Here is a 15,780-nt window from a genome sequence, read left to right as displayed (position 1 = left end):
CGGCGCTGCTGGCGCACAGCGCGACGGTCAGGCACCGCGGCGGCCGCGGCCGCCGGCCGGGGACGCGAACCAGCGCTGGCGCCGCGCTCAGTACCTCAACACGGCCTGTCGCGCGCCTGACACGTTGCCCGGCTCCGTAACATGCCGCAGGCCGCCGACGGCCTCGCCACAGCCGGAGCCGTGTTGGTCCGCCAAGCCGGCGTTCTGACAGAGGCCGCCGTTTCTCGGCGGTACGTGATCGAACACAAACAAAACCCTCCGGATCCACTCCCATGTGGCTCCCGCAACCGCGTAGTGGGAGGTCACGCGAAAACAGACATGTTGCACCAGGGAACATGCACCCGCGACCAATGGTCACCGTCCACACCAATTCGTGCGAAATGGTCAGCGATTGGTCGACTTGGTGACCCAACCGGCCAATCGCCGTTCGGTGCTGATCACAACGCCCAATCACCGTCGACTTACGCCACCGTCGCCAGGCGTCGCGTCCAATCAGCGTCCGCTGCGGTGCCAGCACGTTCAATCAGCGTGCGCCGCTGCGGTGCCAGCACGTCCAATCAGCGTCCGCTGCGGTGTCAGCACGTCCAATCAGCGTGCGCGGGCCGGCCGGCCCCGCCCACTGGCCGGAGCCTGCTTACGCCGCACCTTGGCGCCCGAGACGGGCTTGCCTCGCTTGTTGCGCGGCTTCCAGCGCTCGGCCCGACTAGTCTCCTCCTCGGGCCGCGCCCGCTTCGCCTGCGCCTCGCGCTTCGTCGCCTGCGCGGCCGCTTCTTGGCGAAGCGTTTGGTGGTGGGCCGAGCGGCGCCGGCGGAGGAGGCGATGGCTCGGAAGTCTGCCGAGACAATGGGCGAGAGGTGTCAACAGGGCGGCGCCAGGCGCCACCAGCGAAGGCGAACAAGCCCTGACAAGACATGGCCACTATTTTTAGATAGCGGGGTGATAAAATACAGATGTTTCACGTGCGGCTTATTGCGAGGCGCTGGACGCTGGGCGAAGCATTAGCTCCTTGAAACACGTAACTGACGCCCGTTCGCGCAGCGCGCGTTCGTCCACCATCGCGCCGCCCTATCGACGACAGTTCAGTGATCGAGTGACGGAGTCCCCGCCACCACCAGACGGCGAACCGGCCGACCCCAGACTCAGTCCTCCGGCTGTCCTCAGTCCTCACTCCGCCAGTCCTCACCGTCGTCCGGCTCGAGGCCGACCTCTCGTCGGTACCAAGCGGCGTCCTCGGCGGCGTCAGCCGCGGCCTCGCCCTCCTCCGGCTCGGAGTCGGCCGCGCCGCCGTCCTCCCTCCTCCTCCGACGAGCCGTCCTCCTCCCGCCGCCGACCGGCCTCTCCTCCGTCGGCCTCCTCGACATCGTCCTCGTCGTCGTCATCACCGTCGTCTCCCTTGACGGCGGCGGCGTCCGCCATGGCCTTCTTCATGCCTGCGCGGGTAGACAGGTCGGATGGTCCGATCAGGCCCACCTCAGCGCCGCACACACACGCATACACCCGTATACCACTGTATACAGGTGACGTGCACACTCACTCCTCGCACGCCGCGTCAGCAAAGCAACGCCAGCGACAGTAGGGGGCCGTGCGCGGCGGTAGGAAGCGGGTCAGGCGGAGATGGCAAGTCCAAATGGGGTGACGCGAAGCAGTCGTAAGACGGCACCTCCGCCATACCGTGCCATACCGGCATACTGTGTCATGCCGCCATAGCGCCATACCGTGTCATAGTGGCATACTGTTCCATACCGAAATACCGTGCCGTACCGACATCAGCATATTGTGTCATACCGACATACAGTGCCATACCGACCATACCATGACATACCCACATACCGTGCCATACCGACAAACCGTGTCATACCGGGACAAGACATCTGTCTTTCAGTGTGATTGTCACACCGCCGGCCCCCACAGCCGGATGTGTCAACGTGCAACATGACGATCATTCTCATCACCACCACTGCTTGCCTGTCGCCGCAATACAGCATCATGACGTCGCTAGTGACGCTAGTGACGTCACCACTGACACTCACCAGTCAGTGACCTGTGGCACTCACCAGTCAGTGACATGCGACACTCTGCTACCCCTGACCTGTGACACTCATCAACCAGTGATCTGTGACTCTTCCCCAGTCTGTGACCTGTGACACTCACCCGCCAGTGACTGGTCCCTCAGCTCGGCGCGGCGCGCCGCCTTCCGCTCCACGTTGCTCTGTTGCTCCGCCCGGCGCCTGGCCTTTAGCTGTCTGAGGGCGGGGAGAGCGAGACGGACGGTCAGACGGCCGTACCGGCCAGTCCCCCTCCCCCCCCCCCCCCCCCACACACGTCGGCCCGGCTGTCGACGCACGCGACACGAGTACGGACCGGGGAGCATGGGACGGCACGCGCCACGCGACAGGGTGAGGATGTGGTCAGTAAAGGCGCGGGAACAACACGGCTGTAAGCTGAACTGAGCCTTACAAGCCTTGAGCCCTGAGCTGGGTCCTCAGCATTGTTCACCATTTCTATACTGTGCAACGCCTCAGAGCCTCGCCACCTCACTGCTTCTGATCCCCGCCTCACACAGGAGTCGGTCAGCTCAGTACCGCAGGGTAAGGCGCCCCGCCCGGGCCTGACCGGGCCGGGTTCTGCGACCGTGTTGCGGGCGGCCCTGTGACCGAGACCTCCAGCCGTGCCTGTGCCGGGACGGGGGACACTCACTCCCGCTGCTCCCGGCGCAGTCTGATGGCTTCCAGCTCCTCGTCGGTCTTGCTGACCAGCTGGTGGAAGAGCACCTCTCCGCCCACCAGGCCGGCCTCCGCCTTGATGAGCTGCGGCAGGACGGGTCATCACTCAGTTGACGGCGTCTCAGTCGCCGCTCCCGTCACCAGCCACCGATCACCAGTCACTACTCACGTCACCAGTCACTACTCACGTCACCAGTCACTACTCACGTCACCAGTCACTGCTCACGTCACCAGTCACTGCTCACGTCACCAGTCACTGGTCACCAGTCACTACTCACGTCACCAGTCACTACTCACGTCACCAGTCACTGCTCACGTCACCAGTCACTGGTCACCAGTCACTACTCACGTCACCAGTCACTACTCACGTCACCAGTCACTACTCACGTCACCAGTCACTGCTCACGTCACCAGTCACTACTCACGTCACCAGTCACTACTCACGTCACCAGTCACTGCTCACGTCACCAGTCACTGGTCACGTCACCAGTCACTGCTCACGTCACCAGTCACTGGTCACCAGTCACTACTCACGTCACCAGTCACTACTCACGTCATCAGTCACCGCTCACGTCACCAGTCACTACTCACGTCACCAGTCACTACTCACGTCACCAAACACTACTGATGTCACCAGTCACTACTCACGTCACCAGTCACTGCTCACGTCACCAGTCACTATTCATGTCACCAGTCACTACTCACGTCACCAGTCACTACTCACGTCACCAGTCACTACTCACGTCACCAGTCACTTCTCACTCACCATGTCACCATGTCACATGTCATGTCACCAGTCACTGGTCACCAGGCACTACTCACGTCACCAATCAGCGATTCTGGTAACGTAAACCCACAATACCAGGGCAAAAATTACAGCAAAAAACGGAGGCTACATAAAGCAATTAAGTTTTCAGTGCATCACCCCGTATCAGGTTTCCACCTTTAAGTGTGAAAAGTTGTTATGTAAGACAGCTTTACACGAGCATGAAGCATGCATTTTCGAACGCCCCAATCCGACGCCGGCACCGAAGCCGTCCGCTCCGCAACACCGGCCCCGGGCGGTCGGTGGCACGAGGGGTGAGCACGGCCGGACGGGCGAGCGCCGGCGCCGCACCTGCAGCGTCAGGCGCGGCCCCAGCTCCACCAGCCGCACCGCCGACTGGGCGTTGACGATGTTGCCCCGGGACCGCACCGGCTGGGGCAGCTCCACGTGACTGCTGGGGTCGTCCTCGCCCTCCGACTCACTCATGTAGCCGGCCCTGTGGGTCAGGTCAGGTCAGGTCAGGTCAGGTCGGGTCAGGTCAGGTCAGGTCAGGTCAATGGACTGCTGGGGTCGTCCTCGCCCTCCGACTCACTCATGTAGCCGGCCCTGTGGGTCAGGTCAGGTCAGGTCAGGTCGGGTCAGGTCAGGTCAGGTCAATGGACTGCTGGGGTCGTCCTCGCCCTCCGACTCACTCATGTAGCCGGCCCTGTGGGTCAGGTCAGGTCAGGTCAGGTCAGGTCAGGTCAATGGACTGCTGGGTCGTCCTCGCCCTCCGACTCACTCATGTAGCCGGCCCTGTGGGTCAGGTCAGGTCAGGTCAGGTCATGGGACTGCTGGGGTCATCCTCGCCCTCCGACTCACTCATGTAGCCGGCCCTGTGGGTCAGGTCAGGTCAGGTCAATGGACTGCTGGGGTCGTCCTCGCCCTCCGACTCACTCATGTAGCCGGCCCTGTGGGTCAGGTCAGGTCAGGTCAATGGACTGCTGGGGTCGTCCTCGCCCTCCGACTCGCTCATGTAGCCGGCCCTGTGGGTCAGGTGAGGTGAGGTCAGGTCAGGTCAGGTCAGGTCAGGTCAATGGACTGCTGGGGTCGTCCTCGCCCTCCCGACCCATTCATGTAGCCTGCCCTGTGGGTCAGGTCAGATCAGGTCAGGTCAGGTCAGAGGACTACTAGTCATCCTCGCCCTCTGACTCATCCATGTAGCCGGCCCTGTGGGTCATGCCAGGTCAGGTCAGGTCATGGGACTGCTGGGGTCATCCTCGCCCTCTGGCTCACACATGTAGCCAGCCCTGTGGATCAGATCAGGTCAGGTCAGGTCAGGTCAGGGGACTGCTGGGGCGTCCTCGCCCTCTGACTGACTCTGCCTCCGAATGTAGCTGATTCTGCCGCGTCAGGTCAGGTCAGGTCAAAGGTCAGTCCCACGCCCGCTGGGCCCCGCGAATCAGGTTAGCTCAAACACCCATCCAGCTAGCGACAAGAGGGAGAAAATATCAAACACTTGAAGCTCCATATGTTGAATACTTGGAATAGTCAGTGACGCAACTAGGCGATGCAGCAGTGAACAGCGCGCCGTCGCAGCCCCGCCCGGTCCACCCCAGCGCTCAGAACTGCACGCCGGCCGCCGCCACCAGGGGGCGGCCGCTCCGCCCACGCTACCTACTTCATGACGAAGTCGGCCATGTCCTGCAGCCGGCCCATGTTCGGCACGTGCGTCCGGTTGACCAGCTTCTTAACGCCCTTGGAGATGCCGACGGGCACCACCTTGATGGTGTAGTGGCGGAAGTCGATGGTCTGGTCCTGGGCGTTGTAGCTGAACAGCACCGCCCGTCGCAGGTTGTTCAGCTTCAGCTGTACGGCAGGTTGTTCAGCTTTGTGACATCAGAGTCATGAACACGTCTCGGCGCCACTCATCAGTGACACGGTGTGTAAGCGCGTCTCTGAACAGATGTAAACTGGATGCATGAACGGACAGGGTTTAAGTCACGTTTTTATATAACGAAAAGCGCCTCAACACGTGGCCAATTCGATGGAAAAGATCAGAGAGCCGCCTTTCGTAATCACATGATATGTTTAGTTTGATAAAAGCAAAACCTATGACACTCAATGCTGGAATTGTCCACTCGTGATTCCCACCGGTCCCACCTTGTGGATGTTCAGGACGGGAAACATGTTCTGCAGCATGGTGGCCATCAGCTGTACGTGCGGCTCCGACCCGCTGAAGTTGTTGAGGATGAGCAGCGGCCCGTGCAGAAACTGCTTGCTGTAGGTGACCATCCGCTTCAGCGAGTGCAGTACGTCCCGGCTGAGGGTGTAGTCGTGCACCTGCCGACCCGACACCGGTCACAGCGCCGCCGGTGACCCGACACCGGTCACACCGCCGCTGGTGACCCGACACCGGTCACGGCGCCGCCGGTGACCCGACACCGGTCACACCGGCCCTCTGGTGACCCGACCACCGGTCCACGCGGGCCGGTGACACGACACCGGTCCACCGCCGGGTGACCGACACCGGTCACACCCGGTGACCCGCACACCCGTCAACTGCCGTGTGACCGACACCGGTTCACACCAACCGCCCTGTGACCGACCCGTCACACCGCCGCTGGTGACCCGACACCGTCACACACCGTGGTGACAGACCCGGACCCGCCGGTGCAACACGCGCCGTGCCCGACCCGGCACACCGCCGCTGGTGACCCGACACCGGTCACACCGCCGCTGGTGACCCGACACCGGTCACACCGCCGCCGGTGACCCGACACCGGTCACACCGCCGCTGGTGACCCGACACTCACAACACCGCTATATACTTCTTGTTCAAAAGCTGGTGCCGTATCCTGCCACGTGACACAGACGAGCGTGGTAGACACTGAGTCCGTACGTGTCCGCCAACTGGGACGAACGCGACCACAATGGCAAGGCGGCGGCGTGGGAACCAGTCCAGCCAGGAGCTCTGAGCATCTGCTCATGTATTCCATACTGCCGTCGTGACCAATGCTCGTTTTGCGTCTTAGGACCTGCGAGTGTGTGTGAGAGGTGTGAGAGGACTGACTGCGGTTTCGAAGTTAAACATGGCACCTTGGTCATACTGAACATGTGAAACCTTACGGATGGTCCGTGTTTGTGCGTGTGCGTGTGTGCGTGTGTGTGTGCGTGTGCGCGTGCGTGTGCGTTGTGCGTGTGCGCGTGCGCGTGCGTGTACGTGGGTGTGTGCGTGTGCGTGTGTGGTGTGCGGTGGCGTGTGGTGCGTGCGTGTGTGCGTGCGTGGTGCCGTGTGTGCGTGCCGTGTTTGTGGCGCGTGTTTAGCGCGTCCTGCGCGCTATTGATCGGCGTGCGCATGAGTGAGTGAGTAACTTGACGTGAGTGAGTGAGTGAGTGAGTGAGTGAGTGAGTGAGTGAGTGAGTGAGTGAGTGAGTGAGTGAGTGAGTGAGTGAGTGAGTGAGTGAGTGAGTGAGTGTGTGTGCGTGCATGCGTGCGTGTGTGCATGCGTGTGTGCGTGCATGCGTGTGTGCTGCGTGCGTGTATGCGTGCGTACCTGCACGCGCGTGTTTCGTCGACCTCCCGACTGACCTGAAGGTGAGTGTGGGTCCGCGCGGGAACTTGGCCAGCTTCATGTAGGTGGAGATCTGCGTGCGGGTGAAGAGGCAGAGGTGGGTGACCCCCAGCGGGCCGGCCACCGACGCCAGGTCGCGCACCGTCGTTCCCTTCGCCTGGGGGTGGCGCCCGCCGACGCGGCCCGTGTCAGACAGCCGAGCGGCAGCGGCGGCGGCGGCGGCGCAACACACACAAACCGGCGGGTGGTGAGACGCGGCAGGTCAGAGGCGTTCCACGCCGCCCCAGGGAGGACGGCTGTCTGGGGCGCGCCCTCCTGCAGGATCACTGGTACTCTGCGTTCAGACGACTTCCCGCACGCGCCGGACGGACACAAACTCGGTCACCAGTCACAAACACGTCATCAGGTCACAATGACGGCCACCAGGTCACATGCGTCCCAGTCGGCACCGAGCGTCCCAGGCCCTGCTGTTCTTTCACCGACGTAAAAACACATGTTCGGAGTACGCAAGCAGTATCCTGCTACGTGGCAAGAAAGACACATCTTCGGCTCATGCAGATACCGGAAAATTTATCAACAGTATATCGCCACGATTAGACGTGGCGACGTGGTGATACATGATGATATTACACGTGCACGACGAACAAAGTTTTACGTCCCATGCTTTGCCACGCGGCAAACAATGATATGCCATATCAACAGTAACATACGTGCCTAAACAGAAGGCTGCTGTCAAAGTCTGGGGGGGTTCAGCTGCCAGCGATCGGTCGAGGTACCGTGTTTCCACCTATCCACCCATTAGCCGAGATGACCAGGAGTGCGCGTCCCTGTCCACCGCGGTACACAGACGCCCCAGCCTGGCCCTGCCCAGCCAGCCATCCCCGTCAGCAGCACCAGCTGGGGAGCTGGGGAGACACCACGCCCCGCTGTGCTTGCGCAAGCCCCCCCCCCCCCCCCCCCCAATGCTCACGGTCGGCACCCCTGCCCGTCACCACAGCGTGCACCCCAGCCCACCACCCGTCGCCACGGTTGGCACCCCTGCCCGTCACCACAGCGTGCACCCCAGCCCACCACGCGCCGCCACGGTCGGCACCCGCGCCAGTCCCCACAGCGTGCACCCCAGCCCACCACGTGCCGCCACGTTCGGCCCTCCCAACCCAGCCCACCACTCGCCGCCGGCATCACCTTGAGCTGGGAGGCTGTGAACGGCTCGAGCACACGGCGCATGTTGAGCACCAGCTGGCTGACGTATTTGCCGGTCTTGCCGCGTGACACCACGAACGAGTGGGCGGCGCGCTTCAGCTCGTCCGGCTCCGTCGTCTTCGAGGCCTCGTTGTTGCGCCGGGTCTTACCCTGTGGTGTGTGTAGCGCACTGCGTCAGGATGGAATCCTATGTTGATGAATCATCATCATCACCACCATCATCATCATCATAATCATCATCATTGATGATGGGGCACAGGGAGGCAAAGGGGGTAACAGGCTGGTGGCAACTGGAACTTGATCAAGTGCGAGATACAGGGAGGAGGAAATGTGATTACTTTGTTCTCCTTACCATGCTGTAGAGCTAATGTGGGCAAATCCAGACATGATGGGCTCCTACCTCAGAGATGGGCCTCCACTAATATACCACTAAGTCATGTGTTTTCTGTGTCCACTGTCAACCACTTATCACCAGTCATTGTCAGCATAGTGTATTGTAGCTATAGAATTAACTCCTGCTCCTATATTTCCAAAACCATTGCCTAAAATGTCAATTACAAGGATTAACCATCACTGATTGCACATCATCAACAGTGTTGCAGTGTGCTGCTTCATCCTGTGACATTAACTCTTGGTTTGACTTCCACGGCAGAGCTAGTTCTTTAAAAAATTGGACATGAAATTTGTGTGAGGTATGATATGAGTAATTATCCAATTATATTATCCAAATTTTTGACAATGTGTAAACAATAACCTAATTAGCAGACCTAATCTCTGGGATGTTGGACCTGGGCTCAGTCTGCAAGACATGGCAGATTTCAATGATGTCTCATCAGTGCTGTGCTGGGGCAAAACATGAAATTTGGGGCAGATTTTGGAAATCTTAAGCTTTGGAAGTTTAGAGGCAGGAATTCCTCCACTGAGGAACCTCACATGATTTTGGTGCATCTTGTGGCACTATGGGGCAGGGAGTGGGCTGGGCCAGGGCTCAGGCAGCGCTATGAAACACAAAGCTATGTACAAAAACAAAGGGGTAACAAGCCACAAAGGCAGGGGTAGTCCAAAATATAAATGAGACAAAATTTATTTAGCAAGCAGAAAGCATTTTGCTAGCACAAGATCTGCTGCTTGTGCTGAACAGGCAAACCAACCACAAACAACCCAGTCTGCAAACCATGGTAAATACAGATGAGATCTTGTCATGAAATTGGTGACAAATAAGTTTCAAGTTAGGATAGCTTATCAAAATATTCAGGCATAAAATACTGAATAAGACTACTGTGGGAATTTATTATATCACAGAAGATTGTTATATATAATGGCAGATTATATTTCTGAAGCTAAATAAGGATAACAAAACCTGCCCACAATGGAGCAGTTTACTATCTTCTTTGATGCAGGATTCTGTCTGTCCCAAACATGCTGCCATGCTTGCCATAGCTTTCAGACTGGCAAACAATGATATTTCAGACAGCCTATTATGTGCATGGCAGCTGGGAACCATAAGATTTTACCTTTTGCATTATGAAATATTTCATGCATTTATGTATGCTTTAAATTTAGTTATGTCAAGACAGAATACAAAACATTGATGACAAATTCAAAGTGATTCTAACAAAGCTTGAGCCAAGCAGTATGTGCAAATAAGATCATCACAGAACAAAACCTTACAGATCACCTGACCATGAAATGATCAGCAACTGTCCCAAGCAGAGAAGTTGGCTGCACCAATTATCTGGACTAATCTATCAACTTTTGCAAATCAGACCAGTGCATAACAAAAACCAATGTTGGGTCCCTTTCCCCTGGCCCCCTGGCTGTTGACAATGATAAAACTTGACCCTAAGGACCTTGACCCTTGACCCCAAGTACACCCAGCCCCACCCCAACATCAAGAAGGGCTGTTCCCTCTCCTTAAGTAAAAAATATTTGAATTGAGTGACCAAACCAAGAACTTATCTAAAAAGTTAATAAGAGCCTTAAAGCTCTGCATGTTGTGTGATCAGCAAGGACCATCTAAATGAATATAGATGCACACACTTATTATATAATGTAGAGATTAGTGTGTTGCAGAGTAGCACAAGTAATATTCATGTTCCTTTCCTCTAAAATGCTTCTGGTAAATTTATTGATGCATATCAGATGCAGCCATATTCTCTGAAGTACTGCCCATGAGTGGCAGTTGTTCCTTCCATCCACCCAAGCATATTGGAATATCGCTTTGGTCTTGATGAAGCTCACTTACCTTTTTACCTCTCCCCTTCTTACCCATGGTAGAAAGAAATCTATTAACCTATAACAGTAAAAATCACAAAGATCACACTTCCCGTTCCACGTTTTTTAAACGTGCACCAAGCCTCGGAACCACTTTCACAGCCCTTCCACAGTTGAAACTACCCCACAGTAAAAGAGCGACGAACTCCCCTACGCGAGCCACGCACCACACGGATCACACGTGTGACGGAGGTCCGAAGCTGCAGAAATAACTGTCGCAGTTGCGCTATTACTGCCCCCATGTCGCTAGGCATAATAGAGACGCATTGCCGGCTCGAGTACTTTGGTTACTTTGTCATAAAAATAAAGATATGGCAAATTACACCCTGCTGATGCTTAATTTACCAGGTCCTATAAAAGCGTTGAACATATCTATACCTGAACTGAATGTATTCATATTTGCTTTTTATCGAACAGCTCTTCACGTAAGTCGGCTCCTAATTTAGTAGCGACAACTCTGCTCCTTTTGGTCAGGCACGCTCATATGCCCTGCAAAGATCGCCTTGCCCATAGGTGTCTAATACCTGGTATTAGATATATATATATATATATATATATATATATATATATATATATATATATGTTCGTCTACCTGGTCGCACATGCTACTGCTCCTATTTGAGTCTGCTTCGAGCAGTAGGTTGTTTTTCATAGGCGCTGCATGGCTATCTGCCTCGACGCGCCGGAACTCCAAATCATCGTCATCGCCTTAAAAGGTAAAATTTGTACTAACTCGTTTATTTTGTTCTACCTTAGGGGCTCGAGGAAAATTTGTGTAGCTTTTGTGCTATCTGAAAATTCAACCTATTTCACCTTTAACTATGTCTATTTTTAACGAATTTTTGTGCTGGAGGTGGCTAACTTCGTGCTGTACATTGCAGACGCCTCGAAATTATTCTGACATCCCTCTTTATGGTCTACGATAATTATGCAAATTTGTGGACATATAATTGCCACGGAAATGATGGAACTATCTCGACCACTCTCACAAGCAAACTGAAGTGCGGCACTCTGTACTGACTATGTCATGCTGACATGATGAATGTGAAATGTTGTATGTATCCTCCCCAGCATATGGTAGCCATGTCAACCCCACATTGCGCAGCCAATTGCATTCATATGGAAGCCATGTGGGCGCAGGGCTCTACGGTCGCGCATCAAGATCAGATTTGCAGCTGTGTTTGAAACATGTAGCTCAAATCGGACAAGTTTGCTTCTAAATACGTGAACACTTGCAGTATGGCTACGCATGCCAATAGGCACCACTATCTGCGATAGTGACGCCTACATTTAGTTATTAAGCCTCATCGCACATCAGTGTCATTAAATGCGCCAGCTAGTTGGCCTTTAAGGTCAGCTGAACAGTCAGATTTTATATATCTTGGGAAATTACACCCCAGCGCGTGTGAAGATAAAAAGTGTTATGCAGGCACCCAGTTTCCCCACTTGACAGCGAGCTGTATTTGATAGTATGCTACTGTTGGTGTTCATCCATAGCTAGGGCTACGTTTGTATAAGGTCAGGTTAGGTCAGGTCATGATAGGTCAAGTGACGCTTGCATTACGCCCTTCACTTTGGAAATTGTCATTGGTAAGCACTGAGCGCAGCCGAGTTCTGTTGGCTCCGCAGTTCTGCGTCCTTTTCCGAATTGGATGGCGTGTCCCTGGCATGGTTATCTCGGGGACCGTGTTTTTGACATGGCTGCAACATTTGTTGTGTTTTAAGGCCAATCAGACAGGAAAATGACATTGAATCCTTAACCTGTCTAAACGAGGCGGTCTCTGTTGATGCACCCAGAGCGAGTGCAATTATTTGGTAGGTACGCTTGAAATTCGGCGTTCCAACGAGTGAGAAGTACATATTGATTTCCAAAACATGTCAAATTAGTGGTCGAAATTCGGGGAAAATGGACGGTGGCATTGCCTGGGCAATTGTAGAGTGAATGATTTCACGGGAAATATTTCTCTTACGAACTCGATCCACTACCCGTCGGGCTGTGTCTACACTAGATGGCTTCACGGATAGTGTTTTGCCATCTCAATGCAATCTTTACCCGTGGGCAAGGCTATGTAACGAGGTAGAGCCGTCCGGTCCGAAAAGGGGCAACATCGAGCTTGCGCGAGAATAGTGGTAGTTTGGAAGCAAAGCCTGTATGACGTCAAGTATACCATATTTGATGACGTCAGTGGCACGGAGGCCTCTCAGTTAGCCAGCCGACTGCCACACAACCCATTAGTTTGAATAGTGAGTATGTTTTGGTGGCGTGCGGCTGGCGGTTCTCCGTTGGACTGAGAAGAAATTATCCGTTATTTCGCTATCCGCACACATTTCTGGAATAAACAGTGAGTCCTGGAACAGTTACGGGTTATCAGAATGTACGATTTTTGCATGCATGATGATATAACACGGGGCTATATGTCATGCGGCGTTTGTGGTGTCTTGCATTCCATGACCAGGCTTGTCCAAGGCTGGCTTGTCGTTAGATTGCCTTAGGCTTGTCTGTGCCTTTGGTGCCTGGTGGCAGGGTTGAACATCTCAACCTGCATAATTTGCTCTGTCTATAGGTATGATTACATGAACATTTGCAATACTGACTTATTATAGCTCCCACTCTTCTTATCACAGTGATGCGAGTACAGTAACGTAAGTACACTAAAACCCTATGATATTGGCCTCATGATGCCACAGTCAAGTGTCTTTTACTTAAGGGTTGTACACATATGCATAATATAATATTCACAGACCGGGCATTTCAAATGATACCAATCCTTCAAGACAAACTGCACAGGAGATCCCTCGTACAAGGCGTAGTCGTGGCAACTGATCGCAGCCCTCTGATATGAAGCGCCAAGCAACTGCGATACGCGATGCGCTGCAAACGCCGCATGACGTTTAACCCCTAGTTATGTACACCCCATGGAAGAATATAAAATTCTGATGAGGTAAACTGTTCCGAGATTCAACCTCCTTTCTAGAATTGTGTTCGCATGACAAAACCATGGACCATTCATTCAGAGTCCAGCCGGGAAGCGCCAGCCGCACGCCACCAAAACATACTCACCATTCAAACTAATGGGTCGTGTAGCAGTCAGCTAGCTAACTGAGAGGCTTCCGTGCCACTGACGTCATCAAATATGGTATACTTGACGTCATGCAGGCTTTGCTTCCTAGCTACCTCTATTCTCACGAACGCTCGATGTTGCCACTTTTTGATAGTGTTAAACGATACGGATGACACCCCCTAATGTCAACCCCCCAACACCGGTACATTGTCTTCGCGACCCCGCTGGGGCTCTGAAATGGTTCCCTTGTGCCCGTATCACCTCTCCACGTTTATGCTCGGTGGTGTGGGTCTGCTGGTTGCCGATGAGTACCAAGGTGTGCGGAAGGCTAGAGAGGACAGTTCAAGCCAATGATCATCCTAGGGCATCAGTTTGTGCAGTTAAGTGGCCAAACGCCAGTCGTTTCACACCACATAGCTGCCTTATGAAGTGCTAAACCATGCCCATAAGGCATGTATCGTGTCTTGAAATGAGGCCGAGGGTATATTTGACTATGACCAAGAACCACCGCCACGCAACACCCCACAACAAGAATGCGAAATCTGATGACTGAGGCTGAGTGCATTCAACTCGCTCCGTCGGAGCCTTACACGGTCAGGCCTGGTCAGGTCAGGTCTGGTCAGGTCTGGTCTGGTCTGGTCAGGCCTGGTCAGGTCAGGTCGAACCTTACATGGACAGGTTTGGTCAGGTCTGGCCCGATCACGTCAGGTCAATTCAGGCCAGGCGTGGTCACGTCAGGTCAGGCGTGGTTAGGTCAGGTTGTTGTTGTTGATTGGGGCTTTAGGGCGCGCCGACCACTGTGGTCATTTTGCGCCCATAACAGCAAAATGGCTACCTACGACGGTAAATGACTAAAAAATATATATTATTCGGAAATGAAAATGGCTGATTTGTGTGAGGAACGCGTCATTGATGCGAAGCTTTCCGCAACCTAAAAACTTCCTACACGCGGTATAACTATTCAGGCAGGTGTATATAAACAGGCAGGTGTATATAAAGTGCAGAACTTAACATGCGATGCGAACTTGAGGGTATGTTGGATATGTGGTGAGCTGTCAGCTAGTAAATCGGAGAGCGTCAGGGACGGCGCCGCCGGGCCAAAGAACCTCAGACGCTCAACACGTAGTATAGAACAACATATGAGCACATGTTCCACTGTGAGCGTGGTGTTGCAGTGGCGACATCGTGGTAGTTCGTCGTGACATAGTAGGTATCGATGTGTAGCATAAGTATGACCAATCCGCAACAGACACAGGATTACTTCCTCCCGTCTAGACTTTCGATAGGATGACTGCCATTCCTGAACAACTGGCTTGATGTTTTTCAGTTTAGTGGTGTCCATCGCATCCCATGTGCTCTGCCATTCCCCGCGCAAAAAGGCAGAGATGGGCGAGTACAGGTCTGCGGCGGGTACCGGAAACGCTCTGCGACAGGGACGACGAGTAGCACGCTTTGCAGCAGAGTCAGCCAGCTCATTTCCCGCAATACCAACGTGGCTCGGAATCCAGCAAAGTACTTTGGTCTTGCCAGCCCGGTACAGAGAGCCGAGACGCAGTAAAACATCCTGCGTAAGGGACCGGATTAAAACTCCTTAGTGCCGAAAGGGCACTTAGGGAATCCGATCAAATCACTTGCAGACTGTCTTCGCCCACCTCTATAAAGCAGAGCGCCTTAATGATAGCTAGGTCAGGTCTGGCCTGGCCTGGTCAGATCATGCCTGGTCAGTTCAGGTCAGATCATGCCTGGTCAGTTCAGGTCAGGTCAGGTCTGGTCTGGTCAGGTCAGGTCAGGTCAGGTCAGGTCAGGTCTGGTCTGGTCAGGTCTGGTCTGGTCAGGTCTGGTCTGGTCTGGTCTGGTCTGGTCAGGTCTGGCCTGGTTAGATCAGGCCTGGTCAGTTCAGGTCAGGTCTGGGCAGGTCTGGTCTGGTCAGGTCAGTCTGGTCACGTCTGGTCAGGTCAAGTCTGGTCAGGTCAGGCCTGGTCAGGCCAGGCCTGGTCAGGTCAGGTTACGTCTGGTCAGGTCAAGTCTGGTCAGGTCAGGCCTGGTCAGGTCAGGTCTGGTCAGGTCGAGCCCGGTGCGTCCAACACACGACCAAGACCAGCCGGGTTTGCAGGCTGGCGGCGCGCGCCACGGGCGCTCGTCTGGCACTCCAAACCGGCAGGAGGGGCGGGGCAGGCCTGCCTGACAGAGATCCGCTC

At 54.9% G+C, this 15,780-nt stretch overlaps 1 protein-coding gene across 1 annotated transcript; it reads right to left on the bottom strand.

The window, feature by feature from the left end:
- Positions 1–30: 30 nt before the first annotated feature.
- Positions 31–10,678, bottom strand: ppan (Brix domain-containing protein peter pan). Its single transcript, XM_037212546.1, has 10 exons — positions 10,492–10,678; positions 8,229–8,396; positions 7,060–7,200; positions 5,632–5,811; positions 5,150–5,337; positions 3,841–3,985; positions 2,698–2,807; positions 2,152–2,243; positions 1,184–1,430; positions 31–832 (listed from the first exon to the last, which is right to left on the bottom strand). Exons 1-9 carry the CDS (start codon positions 10,516–10,518, stop codon positions 1,240–1,242), a joined length of 1,242 nt encoding a protein of 413 aa, XP_037068441.1. The 5' UTR covers positions 10,519–10,678; the 3' UTR covers positions 31–832; positions 1,184–1,239.
- Positions 10,679–15,780: the final 5,102 nt, after the last annotated feature.

The sequence above is a fragment of the Pollicipes pollicipes genome, unplaced genomic scaffold, assembly GCF_011947565.3.
Source record: "Pollicipes pollicipes isolate AB1234 unplaced genomic scaffold, Ppol_2.1 Scaffold_1600;HRSCAF=1878_pilon_pilon_pilon, whole genome shotgun sequence".
NCBI lineage: Eukaryota > Metazoa > Arthropoda > Thecostraca > Pollicipedomorpha > Pollicipedidae > Pollicipes > Pollicipes pollicipes.
This window is presented reverse-complemented; position numbering and strand designations above follow the sequence as displayed.

Bases quoted from the DNA above. Each gene is read 5' to 3' on its own strand.
- ppan (XM_037212546.1), bottom strand. From the start codon at position 10,518: ATGGGTAAGAAGGGGAGAGGTAAAAAG. The intron at 7,201-8,228 runs GTGATGCCGGCG...CGCCACCCCCAG, and splicing joins TCACAGCCTCCCAGCTCAAG to GCGAAGGGAACGACGGTGCG. The intron at 3,986-5,149 runs GTAGGTAGCGTG...CCTGACCCACAG, and splicing joins ATGGCCGACTTCGTCATGAA to GGCCGGCTACATGAGTGAGT.